The sequence below is a fragment of the Colossoma macropomum genome, unplaced genomic scaffold (genome assembly GCF_904425465.1).
Source record: "Colossoma macropomum unplaced genomic scaffold, Colossoma_macropomum, whole genome shotgun sequence".
Lineage (NCBI taxonomy): Eukaryota > Metazoa > Chordata > Actinopteri > Characiformes > Serrasalmidae > Colossoma > Colossoma macropomum.
In genome coordinates this window covers 32050091-32069778 of record NW_023494798.1, presented here as the reverse complement: position 1 = coordinate 32069778, position 19688 = coordinate 32050091, and the positions used below count along the sequence as shown (strand labels likewise).

Sequence of the window (19688 nt, the reverse complement as noted above, 5' to 3'; positions counted from 1 at the left end):
AAGTAATGCGTTCTTAATGGCTGGAGCCACCAGCATTTTTCCCTCATTAAATATGGGGAATTATGTTGAACTATATACTGTTGCAAGTATTATCAGAAATATTTACATATTTACATATGCACAGATTTACACAACATTTACAGTGTTTACATATTTAGACCGTTTGCTTAACAGTTACATTCTCAGTCAAAGTCAAAGTGAATTTGTCATTCAAACTATACAACAAGCAGTCCACAGCTGAACGAGACTGTTTCTCCAACTCCAACATGCAAAAATATACATAAATATAACATAAAAGGCAACTGCACATAGACATACATAGTAGGCAGTATAGACAGACATAAAACATACAATTTTATATATATATATTTATAAGAATATTGCATGTTGTGTATTGCTCAGTGAATTGGCATTGATTAGTTGGCAGTTTACATGACGACAGTGCACATTTTAGTGGCCCATATTGTGGAAAACGAGAGTTTCCACCACTTTTCTTGAAATAAGACTTCGGTGAAGTATGTAAACATTCACAAAGCTTCACTTCTCAGTCATGTCATGACACTTGTGTGGGTTTATGTACGAAAAACAATAATCCATTCTTATATGACCGTTTTCCAAACTCTCTTTATCCCTTAGAACTAAACAGGGTGTTGATGTTACTGTGCCTTTAAGACTGATACATGTAAATTACATCGGTTCTGACTGCCGTTCTTTATTGTGCATCATTCAAACACTGCTTGTAACTTAAATATAAATGTATAATATACAATAAATATATAAATGTGTTGGCTTTTCCTGACATCACAAAAACATTCAATTCAAAATGGGCTGTTTTTTGCAGCTTAGCTGTCATATATGCATTATATGGACTGCGCATGTTATGAATTTTAACAGTGTTCATATACTACATCAAACTCTTATTATGAAGATCTGCTATTCAAAGATGTGGGGCCCTCTAGGGGCCTCCGAGTTTATTTTGGAAACTTTGCCAGGCTCTGCCTGGTTGCTGTTTTCCCAGTTAAATCTTATTGTCATCATTTCTTACACATACTAATTTCTCAATTAGCTGCCAAAATAATCGGTAGATTACTGTAATAATCGGTGTCAGCTCTAGTGTGATGTGTTCATGTAAATAAACCTTGAATGTGTTATATTGTTGCAAACTGACACAGAAAACATCTGTGTTAAAACCATTTTGTGGCTGGGGGTACCCAAACTTTTGACAGGCAGGGTGCATGCACGCTCGCGCGCTCTCTTTCTCGTCTAAGTGCCCCCCCTGATTGGAGCAGAAGGGTGTTTAAAAGGCATTAGCGAGGTGGGCAGCGGTGCTGTCAGTTCGCTTCTCTCTCCGTGGCTGAAGCGCAGCTACACCGGCTCTGCTCCGTCCTGCTTTCTGCTTTCTAACGAGCGTTTGACCTCAGGCCGTGCCGGCGAGCCGAGCGCTCGGAGCCAGAGCTCGGGAATGGAGTGAATTATTGATAGCCGGACGGTCAGCGCTTCAGGCCCACCAGCTGGTGAATAGCAGCCAGGCTTTCTGCCCACCTTCAGCAGTTCCTATTGGCCAGAACACCACCGTGGATACGGTCGATATGGCTGCTCTGTCGCCAAGGAGCATCCTTTTTTCTGCCCAGTGTCTTCTTATTGTGTGAGTTGCTATTTGTGGTCCCCGAAAAATGCAGCGTTGGTGACTGTGGAGGGAAAGGCATGTGTAGAAATAGCTTTCGGCCTGTCTGTGTTTTTTTCCACTCACTGCTTTGTTTCCCTTTGTTCTCCTCTCAGTTTTCTTCACTGTTGGCCGTTCCTCGTTCATATGCATCGCTTTTCTCTCCTCCTCGCATGAAGGAGACCGTAGAGGAAGTGCAGTGGGTGCCTCTAGAACGCCACCTGCTGCCTGAGAGCTGAACTGGTCAGCATGGTACTCCAGTACACTCATCTCTTGAGCTATTGCAAGTGTTTTTATTTTTTTTGTCTACTTCCTTATAATAACTGTTCATTAACAGATAAGGTGCACATTTATGACTCTATTCAATTCTATTAAGCTTCCGAGGAAATGATTCACTGCATCATGGAATCTCGAACTGCGTCATGATTTAATGATTGGAGCAGCTGAACTGGTATTATAGATTGTTCCATTATTACTGTTTTCACGGTGACGATGATGATTATTACTGTTAGATTTCATTTTTTCATTATTTCTTTATTTATTATCATGATCAGATGTCTCTTGTGTGGCATAGTTGCGGCACAATAGTGGAATATACAACATATATATATACAAAATACACCAAATGTTGACAGTAAAAACAAGCCATATTTTAATTTTTGTTTTTAAAGGGCCCATATCCTGTATATTTATGATGATCTAGGTACTAAAAACAGTCATTTATTTTTACCTGACCGTTTTCCAACCTCTCATTATCCCTAAGAACTAAACAGGCTGTTTTTGTTATTATGTAATTAAGCTCTGTTCTGATTGGCTGTCCTGTATTGTGCCTCTTTCAAAACACAGTCCGAGCTGCAACACTCCCTTATAACTGCTGTAGGCACAGTAGGCGGATATGTGTAAATTGTGACATCACAAATACAGTAATTTTAAGACAGACTATATTTGCAGCTCAGTTTCCATATAAAGACTGTATAAACTAAACAGTGTGTTTTGAAACAATGTTTACATAATGCATCAAACTCTTTTACTTCAAAGAAAAACAGTTTGCCATGAAATGGGCACTTTAAGATGCCCTGAGAGCTTTATTTTGGTGAAAAACAGAGCTAATACTTTATTGTATACTAGTCTAAAAGATTATACACAATTCTAACATGGCAAAATCGATATGGATGAGTTACCACAGTCAGACTGATGCATATTTTACCATTTATTGATTGCACTTCTAATTTCTTCAGCTTGGACTGTTTGGTGCTTATCACTGACACTCTCTGAGCTGCTCTTCCTGCTCAGTGTCTGTGTGTGATGTTTTAGAGCTGGTTACAGGTGAACTGTTGTAGCTTCTGTGGTTCATTGTCTAGTTCTGGACTCTTGCTCTTCCTTAAATGGTCAGCTGTGGTCAGGAAGGGAGAGTCAGTGAAGGAGAACAGCTCGCAGGCTAAAAGTATCGCGTGATCACCGGGGTTTCCCATGTTTGTCACCACATAATTGTTTGATTGTGTGTGTAATCATTTCTTTCTGGGGACCAAATCCCTTCGGTCTGATGAAAATATACACATTTAGTTGTTGTGGGGACATTAGTCTGCTCTCCATGAAGGAAAAATGCCCCCCAAAAAAGACAGCTTTTATTAGAAAAAGTACAAAAAAACAATGCTGCTCATTTGGTTGCTGATGTTAAGGTTAGAGCTGGGTCAGGAGGAGCACCCTGGTCAAATTCTGTCATTGATTCGCTAAGTGAATATAGTTAACACACCCTCTACAGAGAACACACTGAAATATGGCATTTTTTGACATATTGGGGAAAAAAAAAGAAACCTGAAATATAAAAGGTGCCATAATTTTTGCACAGGCCACAATTTATGTTTTATGTTTCTAATGTTAAATTCAGTAAATAAACAGTAATGGTGCATTAAAATGTCCTGTAGAGGATGTGTTCACTAATTTACACTTAGAAAATCAACACAATATGGAATTTGACCGGGGCACCCAAACATTTGCATATGACTGTATGATATATGAACTGTTCATTGGTTGGAATATGCAGCCACTGTTGTTCTCACTGGATGTTAGTGATGAAAACTAGAAACTGCGTTCTCTGTGGGAAATGTTACATGGAAGTGTTACTGAATTACTAAAAGTAATAAATACATGCTGATGAAGCTTATTTTACCCACTTACATAGCTGCAACAAAATACACTGCTTTAAAAATGAAAACAACCTTGAAATTTGATTATATAAGGCAAATTTAATTAATTAAAGCTGCACTGTTTAAGATTTGGGGATTTGGAGACCTCTGTGGAGGAAATATGTAACTGCACGCAACGTGTAGAAGAACATTTTGTATTCTGGGTTGTGCTTCGGACCCCTTCCCTAAAAAAAGAATGAATCTGATAATTGAAAGAGAATCTAAAGAGCAGCGCACGCTCACCACTCATTTTAGCCTGCTTTTATCCTCCTCAATCAGTAATGCTACTATTTTCAATTTTAACCAAAAGAAACTCACATAGTCCTTACATAGTGTTGCTTTAAGTAATCCACTGATTTTTTTATGATTAATAATCACAAAAGTGGCCAAACAATTTGACTTTACTAACAGTAGCAAACAGTGCATTCCCATTTTTAAGTCTTTAAAAAAGATATAGTCGAATGAATGAGTCAGATTAAGTAATTTGGGTTTTGTTTTTAATTTTCAATTGAGAGAAAAACTTAAACGTGACATTTTCTGCAAATTATATTCGTAATCTTATACACAGGCCACATTTTATGTTTTATTTTTCCCCCGATATATTAAATTGAGCAAATCAACAGTAATTATGCATTAAAGTGTGCAGAAGTGTGTTCTCTGTAGAGGATGTGTAAACTTATTTACACTTATACAGCAGTTAGTTCCGGCCACGCAAGCTGACTGGTTGAGAAGCGTAATAACTGTGCTGTTATTTCACCACAACAACACACTTTTTTCACAAACATTATATCACTCTGCTGCTAAGCAACGACTTTGACCGCCGTAGGAGACACTCAAGCCATTTGAACGTTATTACTTCTTACTTTGCCACAAACAGAAAATGGACACTTTTAAGATCACATTTGACCGACAGCCGATTTGGTCAGACACTGAAGATGAGACGACACTAAATTCCCAAACTGTCATCACCACTGAGCAGCTTTTCAGTCGGCAGCTGTGACAGAAGAACAGCTAAACAACCTGGAATCAGCCAGAAATGAACCCAACACCATTCGCCAAACTAAACGGGCTGTAAGATGCTTTACAGACTGGCTGGAACAAAACAACATTAATACTGATCTGGCAAAAACTGACAAAACTGAGCTAAACTTGATATTGCGGCAGTTTTATGGTTCAATTGACACTTCAAAAGGCGAGGCTCACAGCAGGCTGTGCAGCGAGAGAGCGGAGCTCATTACTCTGATGCAGCAACAAGCTGCTTGTTAAGGAACTATAATTTGGTGAAGGAACTGCGAACATTAAAACATATTAAACGCCGCGTTCACGGCCCAGTTTATTAATTTATTACTTTATTTATTTAACTATTGTATAAAAACAATAGAACACGAGAGGGAGTGTGTTATCTCTCCTTCGGCTCGTGCCTGCGACCAAATCACAGCCGTGATGTTATTTCGCACTCCCTCTCATGTTCTATTGCTTAATTAGAACATCAACAAAGCATGGAATTGGACCGGGGCGGCCAAACTTTTGCAAACAACTGTAATTAAAAACATTAAAAGACTATGTGGTCAAAACAGTTATGTAAACGGGTCCATCAGGCTCTGTTTCTCACATTAAGAGAGACAGCAGTTTAAAAAATTCATTATCATAATGCAAACCATGACGCCTCTATTCTCATCTCCGTCAAACAGAATCCCCATAGAAGGAACTGACCAACACATGATTATTGCCAGCAGTGGAATAAAGCTGAGCCTCAGAAACGTGTGGAAAATGCAGAAATCAGCTCTAGAGTAGATGTGATTCATCTGGGAGGAGAATCTGTCTGAGTTTGTGGCTGAGTGTGAAGAGCCTGAAGAACATGTGTAAGCTGTTTAGATGTTTTGAGTCTTCATGAACCAGTCAGTGTGTGTGCTTGAACTTACACAAAACCTGGAAGTTCACATTCTCCCGCTGCTTTGAGAACAGATGGGGCAAATCGTTGAACCTGCTCTACTATTCAAAGGTTTGGAATCACTTGCCATAATAACACATTTTGTTGTTTTATGTACAATAAAGACTCATACAGTTACTTTTGTATATAAAATAAATATTTTGGCTTCTTGAAAACAAGGTGAATTTAGAATGGTTTAATGATTAATTTAATTAGAATATTTCATGGTTTGAGAGTCCTTTGTTTCACTGGGAAATCAAAACACTGGAACATTTCTGGTGGAGTCCCACAGGGTTCAATCTTAGGGCCTTTGCTTTTCTGTTTGAACGTGTTACCACTAAGTAATGGCACTAGGATGCATGATATCAATTAGCATATATATGCGTAGCTACGCATTTCCATTCTTTATGAAAATCAAGATTGACAGGTTTACCAGATATTGTCATATTTCGTAGTGAATATTGCAAAAAAATCTCTGCAACTCAATCAAGAAAAACTGTAATTCAGAAAGATCCTTTGTAAGGATACTTTCACTTTATATACCAAACCTGAAGTATGAATCCTGGGTGTAATCTCAGACTCTGAGCTTTGTTTTATCCCACATGTAAACACAGTCACTAAAGTAGCTTTTTATCATTTGAGAAATATCACTAAAGCGCAGCCTTTTCTATCTCAGAGCAACGCAGCAAAACTTCTTAATGCATTTGTTACAGGCAAAGTTCATGCTCTGTTTACTGAGCTTCCTAAGAAAACAACACATCCTCTACAACTCGTACAAAACGCAGCAGCACGGATCCTAACAAAAACAGAACGGAGAGATCAGATCCCCCCATTTAGAAACTGCACTGGCTGCCTGTTTGTTTTAGGATAGATTGATAGATAGGTTGTTTCTAGAGCTCTAAATGGCTTTAAAGCCCCTGTGTACCTCACAGAATCTCTCTCTCTTGATTCCTCTCATGATTTTGGAATAAGAGTTTAATGTCCTATGTAAACATTGTTGAAGGTTCAAAATGTACCATTCAATTCCAGACCATACAGTCCATACAGGGAAGGGCACAACACACGTTAGAGAATCTTTGCGTGCAGTTACACATTTCTGCCAGAGAGGTCTCCAGATCCCTTAAACGAATATCGTGCAGCTTTAAAGTACTTAGGAAACTAGAAACACATCAAAATATTACTAAAAGCTACTCTAAGAACTAAAAACTAAAAAAATAACTCCTCCAGGAAGTAAGACTTGGGGATTTGGAGACCTCTTGGTGGAAAAGCGTAATAGCACAAGTAGTACCGAAGATAATTTTGTAACGTGGGTTGTGGTTCAGACCGCTTCCCAGAGCGGACGAATCTGATGATTGAAAGAGAATTCAAAGAGAACTAAACTTGGTGAAGGAGCGTCTTCAGAGGATGTGAGTGAATTAGCTACTATTGTCATCACATCTTCATCAGTATAGTGTTGATTTTGCATTTGAGCCGGACCTTCTTTCTGAGTCTGTGTGTGTGACATTAATATGTAAAGACGTACGACGTGGTGCGAAAAACTCCCAACCCGACATCTCTGTCTTTTATATGATTATTTGAGGTTTAACAGTGCGACTCACCATGTTTTAGCCTGTAATGATACTCCTTACAATTTCAACCAAAAAATCTTACATAGCTTTAGCTCCATCCTCCCTCCGGAGTGCAAGGTGGGATAGAGACAGAGGTAGAAAGTTAGAGAGTATGAAGGGAGACAGGGAGGTTTTGAGTCTTGTTTTTGCGCGTCAAGGCCGTGGAATCTGAACTGGCTAACCTTTCCCAGCAGCTGCTGCTGTTTGAACACTCTGCTCTGATCCAAAGATTACACAACCTAGAGGAACAGCTCCAGCACCACTGCCCACTGTAGTGGAGGGAGGGGGGCGATCACCCTCACCCTCCTTTCACTCTTTAAAGTTTGGCACAAAATTCCAGTTTACAGTTTCCTGTCCTTATACCGGATGTAGTTGATCAGCCAAGACAGGTTTGCTTCTTTAGTTTAGCGCTGGAGCTACGAGGCTAATGTGATTGAGGCTTATAGTTAGCAGTGAGTTAGCATCGTGCTAATAGCTTGCCTGAGTCATCACATACTTGTCTGAAAGCATGAGTTGTTAACCCTTTAAGGGCAATGCAAACGTGGTTATTTCAGCTGTTCTGCTCTTCTCCCTTAATATTGTGATTTCTCAGAAAATGCGTCGATTTTTATTTAGTCTTGCAAACTACAAGGTGTCCCAAAAAAATGGACATCATTTGAGATGTGAATATCTGAGTAACTACATGTCCTCAGCAAACGAAATTAAATAGGCTTCATGTTGAACAATACAAGATTTATTTATCAAAATTCGGACAAGAAATTCAGAGGGATGTAGATTTTATAACCGATTTCACAGCTTCACAGATGTAATATCTTCCGATACTGGTGGTCATCCAGACCCCTCTGCCCTGCACAGACAGCCTTCCTCTTTGAATTTTTGTGCAATGTCCAAATCTGCTGTCCAGTTGGTGCATTTTTATTGAATTTTCTCGAAAATGCACGCTGCCCACTCTTGTTTGACTGTGTTTGAGCATATTCTAACACACAAAATGCCTTTTCATTTCTAGTGAAGGCCATTCTTCAACCTGAAAAAACATTACAAATTAAACTTGGTTAGTTTTTACACATTTTGTTAAAATTTGAGATCATTTGAGGGAGAATTGGCTGTTATTAGACTATGAAATGATGTCAGTTTTTTTGGGACACCCTGTACATTTTTGTACAAGAAAACACGTTAATTTTTCCATGTTTATAGACAACAGTGAGTCATACAGTGTTAGAAACCACGTAAGCAAGTCTATTAGAGATACTGAACATCTCCACACAGTTTGTGGCAAATGGGTGATGTTTGTATTCACGCAGTTAGCACAATGCTAGTTGGTGTACATCAGCTTCCATTTACAGGTCTACATTCCTGTGGTTGCCCGCCATAATATCTTGCGGCGCGGGACTTATTTTCAGTGCTGCACACGGGAGTGGGCAGGAAACCAGCCCACTGCAGGCGGGAGTGGGCTGAAGCACACATGTAGAGAAATCCTGCAAATTAATGAATAGCCTGAGTAAAGTAAAATGATCACAAATATATAAATATATAAACAACATAAAATCATAACAATAAAAAGTTAAAATAGATAAAGTCATTCTAAAGCCCATGTGTCAAACACAAGGCCCGTGGGCCGGATTAGGCCCACCACACAATCCTTTTAGGCCCGCAAAAGTATTTTAACTTTCTATTAATATTAGCATGTTTCACAATGTGCTGCACTGCAGTACCCAGCATGCACTGCAGCATAATGTGCTCTGACTCTTCTATCCCAACAAATGTCTCTGGGACAGCAGTTACACCTCAATTCTACACAATTCTACACAATATCTCACCTGTCATATCACCAAACACATTACCTGCACTTCGGCTGCAGTTTAACCAATAGAAACACCCAACATCAGCTCAGCAGCTCAGAAACTGAGCCCAGGTATTAATGAACCTGCAGCAAAGAAAGGATGCCAGGTTCAAACAAATAGGTGGGTTTAAAAGTCTCAGCAACTGGGGACATTTACATTTTGAATATTTTAAGCATTCATGTAATATTTCAAGGTCTACTGCAAGTGTCTGTATTTTACTGTTGGGGTTTTTTGCATATTTTGAATAAATAATGTCCAGTTTGACACCCCTGTTCTAAAGATTTGTGAAGCAACTGATCACGTGAACAACACACAAATTCTCAAAGCTTACAGAGACGGCAGAGCCTTCAGTCCGACGGCCACAGCTGCCCAACAAAACGTCAAAAATAACCACTCTGTGGTTTAATTCCTGCTTTGTGTTTACTGGGAATAAATGGCATTTGGTGAAGTTCCTCACAGTGAGCCTGATGACCATGACTGCCATGTTATTTCAGCAGAGAATAATGTATTTGTGAATAGACTGTGTCAGATATTGGATGTCAGTTCGCCTTGTTGGAAGTGGAGGCGGGAGCGGGACTAAACGTTTCAGTTGCGAGGGGAAGCGGGACAAATGATTCCAATTTTATGCGGGAGCAGAAACGGGTGGGCGAGGGTCCTCTACTTACATTACTTGTTAGCTACATTAGCCTTGTAGCTCCAGTGCAAATTAGATTTTTAGCCTAACTAAGACAATTAGGTTTTTGGCCCAACTATCCCTTTTAGCTTCATACTGCTTATATTGGTAACATAGTTAATCTATCTCTCTCTCTCTCTTTCTCTCTCTCTCTCTCTCTCTCTCAGGCTCTGGATGGTAATGTGTATGATCACGTGAAGGATTACTTGATGTCGTTCTGCCGGACGGAGTTGGAAGCGGTCCAGGCCGTCCACAACACGTTCCAGTTTCTCCTGGAGAAGTCCAGTCGAGTGAGTCTCACACACACCTCCTCTTTCAGCTTCATCCGTCTCTTAGTCAACATTCTCTCTCTCTCTCTCTCTCTCACTCTCACTCTCACTCTCTCTTCCTCTGCATTCCCAGAAATAGCTGTGCTCTGCCAGCTCCTCATTAGCTGCTCCCCTATGAAGAAAGTCCCTTTGCTGCACACATACAGACGTCTGCACACACACACAGTGAATAAATACACAGAATTACACCGGCCCTCTTCCTTCTGCTGTATTCAATCAGGAAACACGGGAGAGAGCGGGACTCCACCCCTCAGAGAGAGCCGCAGTCACCTTGGGAGGTGTTTACACATACGCCGTGCGGCTCAGTAGCTCACCTGCTGCCCGTCCTGTTTAGTCCCTTTCACAGTGTCAACACATGTAGCTCGCAGTTTTCAAGCTAGAGCCATAAAACTATTCAGGATCATAGAGCCTCTACAGAAATAGTGGGCTTGTGTGTTCGGGACTGAATGTACATAATGCATTCTGTAACTGCAAAACCTTAGCAACCACCTGAGATACCATAGCAATGGCCTAGCAACACCTTAGCAACCACTTGAGATACCATAGCAATGGCCTAGCAATACCTTAGCAACCACCTGAGATACCATAGCAATGGCCTAGCAATACCTTAGCAACCACCTGAGATACCATAGCCATGGCCTAGCAACACCTTAGCGACCACCTGGGATACCATAGCAATGGCCTAGTAACACATTAGCAACCACCTGAGATACCATAGCAATGGCCTAGCAACACCTTAGCGACCACCTGAGATACCATAGTCATGGCCTAGCAACACCTTAGCGACCACCTGGGATACCATAGCTAACAATGGCCTAGCAACACCTTAGCAACCACCTGAGATACCACAGCAATGGCCTAGCAACACCTTAGCGACCACCTGAGATACCACAGCAATGGACTAGCAACACTTTGGCTACCACCCTGGTGGCACATTAAATGAACAAATATTACTCACCGCTGCCCTCTAAAGGTGTTATAAGATACTCAGATTTGTGCTCAGGCGAGCACAGAGAACATAGAGACCAAAAGACCAAACATGGACATTAACAGGTAAATTTTTGACCATTTTTAATTCTGTCTCCCTCTTTAAGGTGGTGCAGGACTTCAACCAGCAGCTGTTCCTACAGGAGAATCCTGTTTTCCACAAAGCACAAGACTTCCAGTTTCAGCCTTGTGACAGTGACACGGTGAGTCTTATACGCAAACATACACACAAACATGTATCATTTATGTACAGTATTTTCATGTTGCATATGAAAGTCACACGACTGTAACAGAATGTTTCTTAATAAATGACAACAAAACTTGACTGACAAATTTATCATCAGCCAGTCTGCAGTAAATAATCTTAATAATTTTGGAGAGTTTATGTGAAGGTGAGACTTCCTTCCATTCTATAATTTGATGTTGCAGTTATATGCTATACACAATTACAGTCGCAGGCTAAAAGGAATTCATTCACTAAACTGACGTTGCAGTACAGTGTCAGTGTCAGTGTCGAAGAACTAGCACAAGTTTTAAAGAACTAGTGTTGAACAGCTACCAGCAGCGTTGAAGAAATAGTGTCAGTGTTGGAGCAGCACCAGTGTTGAAGAACTAGCGCCAGTGTTGAAGAACTAGTGTTGAAGTACTAGTGTTGAAGAACTAGCGCCAGTGTTGAAGAACTAGTGTTGAAGTACTAGTGTTAAAGAACTAGCGCCAGTGTTGAAGAACTAGCGCCAGTGTTGAAGAACTAGCGCCAGTGTTGAAGAACTACGGCCAGTTTTGAAGAACTAGCGCCAGTGTTGAAGAACTAGTGTTGAAGTACTAGTGTTGAAGAACTAGCGCCAGTGTTGAAGAACTAGCGCCAGTGTTGAAGAACTAGTGTTGAAGTACTAGTGTTAAAGAACTAGCGCCAGTGTTGAAGAACTAGCGCCAGTGTTGAAGAACTAGCGCCAGTGTTGAAGAACTACGGCCAGTTTTGAAGAACTAGCGCCAGTGTTGAAGAACTAGCGCCAGTGTTGAAGAACTAGTGTTGAAGTACTAGTGTTGAAGAACTAGCGCCAGTGTTGAAGAACTAGCGCCAGTGTTGAAGAACTAGGGCCAGTGTTGAAGAACTAGCGCCAGTGTTGAAGAACTATCACCAGTGTTGAAGAACTAGGGCCAGTGTTGAAGAACTAGCATCAGTGTTGAAGAACTAGGGCCAGTGTTGAAGAACTATCACCAGTGTTGAAGAACTATCACCAGTGTTGAAGAACGAGGACCAGTGTTGAAGAACTAGGACCAGTGTTGAAGAACTAGGGCCAGTGTTGAAGAACTAGCATCAGTGTTTAAGAACTAGGACCAGTGTTGAAGAACTAGGGCCAGTGTTGAAGAACTATCACCAGTGTTGAAGAACTATCACCAGTGTTGAAGAACTAGGACCAGTGTTGAAGAACTAGGGCCAGTGTTGAAGAACTAGCATCAGTGTTTAAGAACTAGGACCAGTGTTGAAGAACTAGGGCCAGTGTTGAAGAACTATCATCAGTATTTAAGAACTAGGACCAGTGTTGAAGAACTAGGACCAGTGTTGAAGAACTAGGACCAGTGTTGAAGAACTAGTGTTGAAGAACTAGGACCAGTATTGAAGAACTAGTGTTGAAGAACTAGGACCAGTGTTGAAGAACTAGTGTTGAAGAACTAGGGCCAGTATTGAAGAACTAGTGTTGAAGAACTAGGACCAGTGTTGAAGAACTAGTGTTGAAGAACTAGGACCAGTGTTGAAGAACTAGTGTTGAAGAACTAGGGCCAGTGTTGAAGAACTAGTGTTGAAGAACTAGGGCCAGTATTGAAGAACTAGTGTTGAAGAACTAGGGCCAGTATTGAAGAACTAGTGTTGAAGAACTAGGGCCAGTATTGAAGAACCTACAACAATTTGTTGAATTGGCAACAAGCCAAAGAAAGACCAGCAGTGTCGAAGAACCAGCAACAATATTAAAGAACTAGCATTAATATCAAAGAACTAGCAACCAATTTGAAGAACTAGTACCAGAGATGGAGAATCAGCCGCAGTCTCAAAGAAGTAGCGGTAATGTGGAAGAGTTGGTGCCGTTTAAGGCTGAATAATGATGGGCTTTTCTTCTGTGGGAATTTTCACCTGAACACTGTTCTTTATACTCCTTTTCCCCTTTTTAGTGTTTCCTCAGCTGAAAGACTGTTGTGTTATGAATTAAAGTGCCCTTTCAGTTCCACACGGTATAAAAACACAGAGCAGCTTCCATTGTGGCCAGAAAGTGAATCATCTCTGCCTTTGTCTTCTTCAGGAACCTCTGCGTTTTTGAGGATTGAGATTTTATTTAGATGCTACATCTTTATCACTCATCACCTTCGCGCGCTCACACGTTTCAGCATCGTGCTACACCTCAGGAAGAGGAAAAACGCCTCTCTCTATATTTATCCTCTCCAGCAGACGCCTGCAGACGCCCGTGAGACGGAACACACACTCGCTCGCTCACTCGCTCGCTCACTCGCTCCCGTGATTTACACAGCAGCGCTGATTAAAACGTCTCTCTGAGTTTAGAACAGGGCTGTTCAGTCTTTTTGTCTTTATTTTGGCTAGAAAGCTCGCTCTCTCTCTCTCTCTCTCTCTCTCTCTCTCTCTCTCTCTCTCTCTCTCTCTCTCCCTCCCTCTCTCTCTTCTTTCTCTCTTATCTCTCTCTTCTCTCTCTCTCTCTCTCTCTCTCTCTCTCTCTCTCTCTCTCTCTCTTTCTCTCTCTCCCTCCCTCTCTCTCTTCTTTCTCTCTTATCTCTCTCTTCTCTCTCTCTCTCTCTCTGTCTTTCCCTTTCTCCTACCCCTCCCTTCTCTCTCTCTTTCACACTGTTTCTCTCTCACAGCCTCCCTCTGTCTCTCTCTCACAGCCTCCCTCTGTCTCTCTCTCTTTCTCTCTCTCTCTCACTCACTCTCTCTGTCTCTCTCTCTTTCTGTCTCCCTCTGTCTCTCTCACTCTCTCTCTCTCTCACTCACTTTCTTTCTCTCCCTCTCTTTCTCTCTGACTGTCTCTCTATCTCAGTCTCCCTGTCTCTCTCTCTTCCTTTCTCCTACTCCTCTCTCTCTCTCTCTCTCTCTCTCTCCTCTCTCTTTGCCACTCTCCCTTTTCACTTTCTCTTTCTGTCACTTCTCTCGCTCACTTTTTCTTTCTCTCACTTTCGTCCACTCCCGGTCTTTCTGAATTTTTCTTTCTCTTTCTCTCTGTTCATCTAAAAGTTTCTCTTTCTCTCTGTCTATTTCTGTCTCTCTGTCTCTTTCCTTCTCTCTCATTCTTTCTCTTTCATTCTGTCCATTTCATGCTTTTCTCAAGTTGTCTTTCTCTGCATCTCTCTCTCTCCCTCCCTCTCTCTCTCTGTGTTTTTCTCTGCATATCTCTCTCTCTGCCTCTCTATCTCTCTCTCTTTCTCTGCGTCTCTCTCACTCTTTCTTTTTGTTCTTTCTTTCTTGTTATTCCTGCCTCGTTTGACGTGCTGTCAGCTTATTAACCCAAACCTCCAGATCTCCTCTGATCTTCATCTTTCTTTTCCAGTTTTTATTCTCTTGTTTACACTCTTGTTCTCCTTCTTGAATCTTTTCATGGTTGCTGGATTTTGTCTCGCTAACTTTGCTGTCTGAAAACTAAGGCTGTCCCTGATTAAGGATGTGTTATTAATGTGTTTATTACACTTTTTAAGCATGACTGCATAATTGAGTGTTTGAGTTGTAAACAGAGTCATTCGGAGTGGTTTGGTGTGAAATGGTTCAGATGTCTTTACAGTGATGGTGATAGGAACCAGGAGTCACCATGACTACAACACAAATATAGACATTTAATTTACTATCCAAAACCACCAGTGAACCTACATGAGTCTTCTGAGTTTATATGGATGTTGATGGTGATAAAATAATGATAAATCTGAAAAAGTGCCATGTATGCACCTCAGTTCATTTTAGGCCAAAACCTCTCAAAACTATCATAAAACAAGACATCAGGCAGTGAATTCATAACCATTGTATGTAATAACTCTCTGGGAGGGAGCTTTTAGAGGTGGACGTCTGGTTCCTATCACCATCACTGACCCGTCAATGCTCCACCCACAACAATTCTTTCATAGTAACTGTTGCTAGGATGGACAAGCTTTACAGAATGCTGGTAAAAATCCAGTTCAGGCTAATGTATCTAAGAGTTTAGAGTCACTAGATAATGTTGAGTTTCCAGATTGAAATGCTGCATTACAGAGATAGACTAAGTTATTATTCTCGCATTACGCGTGACGTCCCACTGTATAGTCGCTGCCATTTGGAGGACCGAATCAGGGTGACTGCGCTGCGCGATGCCTTTAATTAGCTGTGCTTTGTGAATGATTCACCTGCAAGACACGACAGAAGCCGAGAGACACACAGACCTTTAAATCAGGGTTTTCACTCCAGGCTTGGAGCCGCTGCACTGTATAGTTTAGTGTCTCTCTCTGCTGTTCACACCTCGTTCAGCTCAAGAAGGGATTAATTAGCTAATAATATCAGGTATTTTAACCAGGAAACCACAGTTATGCAGTGCAGGGGTTTCAGGACTGGAGCTGAACGCTGAACTAACTGCACTAGCAAACTTACAGAATCACGTCTGTCGAAACACGACGTCGTTTTCCGACCCACGACATTCAGTCTGATATTTAACGCTTATGTTTCTCCATTCAAACCTCATTTAAATCTCCAGAAACAGAGAGTAAAGTAAAGTTATCTAAAGGCCAGCATTGTTCACGTCTGTGTTAATTAGCTGATGTCGTTACCCTCCTATGATGACGGAGTATTTTCTCCTCTTTATGCAGCACCATTGGATCCTTTACCCACCCTGACGTGAAGAGCTGGTGGGCTTCTGTGCTTTTAAGTGCTTTGAGAGTCTCCAGAATAGAGAGAGGGGCTGAGTATGAGATAAATATAAATGTCAGGAAAACAAATTTGGTAGTTTTCCGCCAGTTTAAGTGGAACCAGGAGTTCAGGGGGAAACAGTACAAGGATCACAGCCTGTTTTATCGACATTGTCAAGGTCACGTTTTTTCTCTTCCAGTGTAAGATGAGTAATTTTAGCCCTCTTTCACCTCTAGTTACGTTTGTGCGGAGCAGCGAATCCAGAAATTCGGTCCCAAATATGGCGGCCACAACAGAAAAATCACGGTACTGAAACCCTGGGATATCTAATCGAAACTATAGAAATGTGTCTATTATTAAAACTACACAGAAAACAACAGCAATAAATCTGCCACTATGTTAACATTATCTTAGTTACATGACAATAAAAAAAATAAAAAATCTGATCTCTTTCTCACACACACACACACACACATATATTTATATATATATATATATATATATATATATATATATATTATGTATTCTCATGTTTTGACAAAAAAGACAGTTTGGAGATTAAATTGAAATTTTACCAGCATTCTGTAAAGCTTGTCCAACCTAGCAACAGTTGCTAAGAAGGAATGCATTTGCAGAGAAAGTATGGGTAGTTAAATCTGTTCACAAAGATAAAAAGATACATAAATAAAGTAAAAAACAGTCTAACAGGGTGTTCTTCCACTGCACATTCAAAAACAAGATCTGACAGGAAACAACAGAACTTGGTTCTAGTTCTAGTTCAATTTCCCGCCTACTTCCATCATCTTAAGCAAATAATGATTTTATTGTAGTTTTGTTAATTTTATGTCAGTCCAGAGTTTCTAATTTGGTTAATTAGCTACTTTGCTTGCTAGATATTGTTAGTTTAAATTATGAATTAGCTTAACTACTCTGGAATGCTGTACTGCACTGTTCTGCACACAAATGTCTACAATTGCACAAAATCATGTGCTGAATAAAACAAAGCTCATTTGTCGAATATGAGCAAAAACACTTGTTCTGTGAAGGCTAATAGCATTAGCTTCCTCACTAGCTTACCTTAGCAAACTCTCCTCAAAGTCACCGCTCTAAAAAGTAGCAATCGACCGTAAACAAACGCTTCCAGGTTAAATTGTGGTGCACATGTTGGTGATGGAATCATGCTTGGTGACTTTATCCTCACCTGGACATTAAATCATTCTCTAAATTTGTTGTTTGAGTTGCACTTGTTAGCAAAGACAGAGGAGAACTCAGTTGAACTGGTCCTAATGGTAAAGATCTTGACTAGATACCAAAAACTGTAAAAACTCAGTGACTGTTAGAGCGAGGCCTTCAGTTTGGGATATAAATGCCAAAACTCAGTCAAAACATGAGGGAAAACCCACCTCTACAGTAATGCTAACTTCTACTAGCATCCCTATTGGATTTTTACAGTTTGTTAGCGCTAAGCTAATGCCGATTGGCATGAACATTTTTGGCAGCCCTACATTGTACACAGACATTTGAAGCTGGTAAAAGACATTCATTATCATTAGGTCTTCTCTACAGGGCTTGAAGGTTCCCCTCAGATAAAACCTGGACTTTCAGTGCTGGACCGACAGCCAGTAAGGAAAGCACAGTTCCAGTTTTCTGATTCCAAAGGTTTCTGGCACTTTGTGCAGTGGAAAAACACCTTAGTTGACCAAGATTAGTCGACTGGTGGACGCAGAGGGGACGGCCTTAATGACCACTGATTTTCTCTTAACGTTTTTTCTCTTGCCTTCCTGTCACTAACCTGTCTCTCCTCTAACTCTCTGTTTTCCTTACCCCGCTCTCAACCTGTGTGTGCGCACCTCTCTGTATGTGGTTTCCTGGCTCAGACTCTGAGCTCCGTGCAGCAGTTGGTGGACATTGAGCCATCGGCGGTCAGTGTGATGAGAATGACCTTGGCCCAGGTAGAGCCACACACAGTCAACAACCTCATTTTCCCCATCGTGAAACAGTGCAGTCAGTCCATTTCTGCAAGAACAGTGTCCACTAGGGGTGTACGGGTGCACTGATGCATTGCACAAAAGTTTGGTCAGATGACATGGTTTGGTTGATTTTCTAAGTGTAAATACGTGAACACATCCTCTACAGCGCAGGTGTCAAACACAAGGGAGGCAGGCCAGATCAGGCCTGCCACACAGTCCCATCCGGCCCACGAAAGTATTTTAATTTTCTATTAATATTAGCCCGTTTCACAGTGTGCTGCACTACAGTCCCCAGCATGCACTGCGACGTAATGTGCTCTGACTCTCCTACCCCAACAGAAGTCTATGGGACAGCGGTTACACCTCGAATCAAATCAAATCACGTTTATTGTCACATCAAATACTTTATTTATTCATTTATTTATTTATTTATACCGATCAGGCATAACATTATGACCCTTGTTTCTCATTGTCCATTTTATCAGCTCCACTTACTATATAGGTGCACTTTGTAGTTCTACAGTTACAGACTGTAGTCCATCTGTTTCTCTGATACTTTGTTAGCCCCCTTTTACCCTGTTCTTCAGTGGTCAGGACCCCCATGGACCCTCACAGAGCAGGTACTATTTGGGTGGTGGATCATTCTCAGCACTGCAGTAACACTGACGTGGTGGTGGTGTGTTAGTGTGTGTTGCGCTGGTCTGAGTGGATCAGACACAACAGTGCTGCTGAAGTTTTTAAACACTGTGTCCACTCACTGTCCACTCTATTAGACACTCCTACCTTGTCAGTCCACCTTGTAGATGTAAAGTCAGAGACGACAGCTCATCTGCTGCTGCACAGTTTGTGTTGGTCATCCTCTAGTCCTTCATCAGTGGTCACAGGACGCTGCCCACAGGACGCTGTTTGCTGGATGTTTTTGGTTGGTGGACTATTCTCAGTCCAGCAGTGACACTGAGGTGTTTAAAAACTCCAGCAGCACTGCTGTGTCTGATCCACTCAGACCAGCACAACACACACTAACACACCACCACCACGTCAGTGTCACTGCAGTGCTGAGAATGATCCACCACCCAAATAGTACCTGCTCTGTGAGGGTCCATGGGGGTCCTGACCACTGCAGAACAGGGTAAAAGGGGGCTAACAAAGTATGCAGAGAAACAGATGGACTACAGTCTGTAACTGTAGAACTACAAAGTGCACCTATATAGTAAGTGGAGCTGATAAAATGGACAATGAGCGTAGAAACAAGGAGATGGTCAGAATGTTATGGCTGATCGGTGTAGAAATCTTCCAGATTATACAAGATATGGATAGAAGATGTACAAGATATCAGTCTGTATGTGTAAGTATAGATGTACTAGATTGAAGGTGCAGTAAGATCAGAGTGAGTCTGTTTGAGCTGGATGATGTGTAGATTGTCCATGGAGATCATCGTGGTGATGACTCAGAGGTGCAGTTACAGGCATGTAGACTGATACCAGCACTACTGGCTGTTCAGCAGCCTGATGGCCCTAGGGAAGAAACTGTCTTGGAACTGGCTGGTTCTGGACTTGGCTGAACTGCAGCTGACACTACACAATTCTACACAATGCCACACCAGTCATATCACCAAAATGCATTTCAGCTGCATTT

General features: G+C 41.2%; 1 protein-coding gene across 1 annotated transcript in view; it reads left to right on the top strand.

The window, feature by feature from the left end:
* Positions 1-19688, top strand: part of LOC118817920 (F-BAR and double SH3 domains protein 2-like) — a 181223-nt gene that overhangs the window by 126456 nt on the left and 35079 nt on the right. The window contains exons 9-10 of the mRNA XM_036584932.1: positions 10068-10190; positions 11324-11419. Of these exons, the coding sequence (XP_036440825.1) occupies positions 10068-10190; positions 11324-11419 (219 nt within the window). The remainder of the gene's footprint in view (positions 1-10067; positions 10191-11323; positions 11420-19688) is intronic.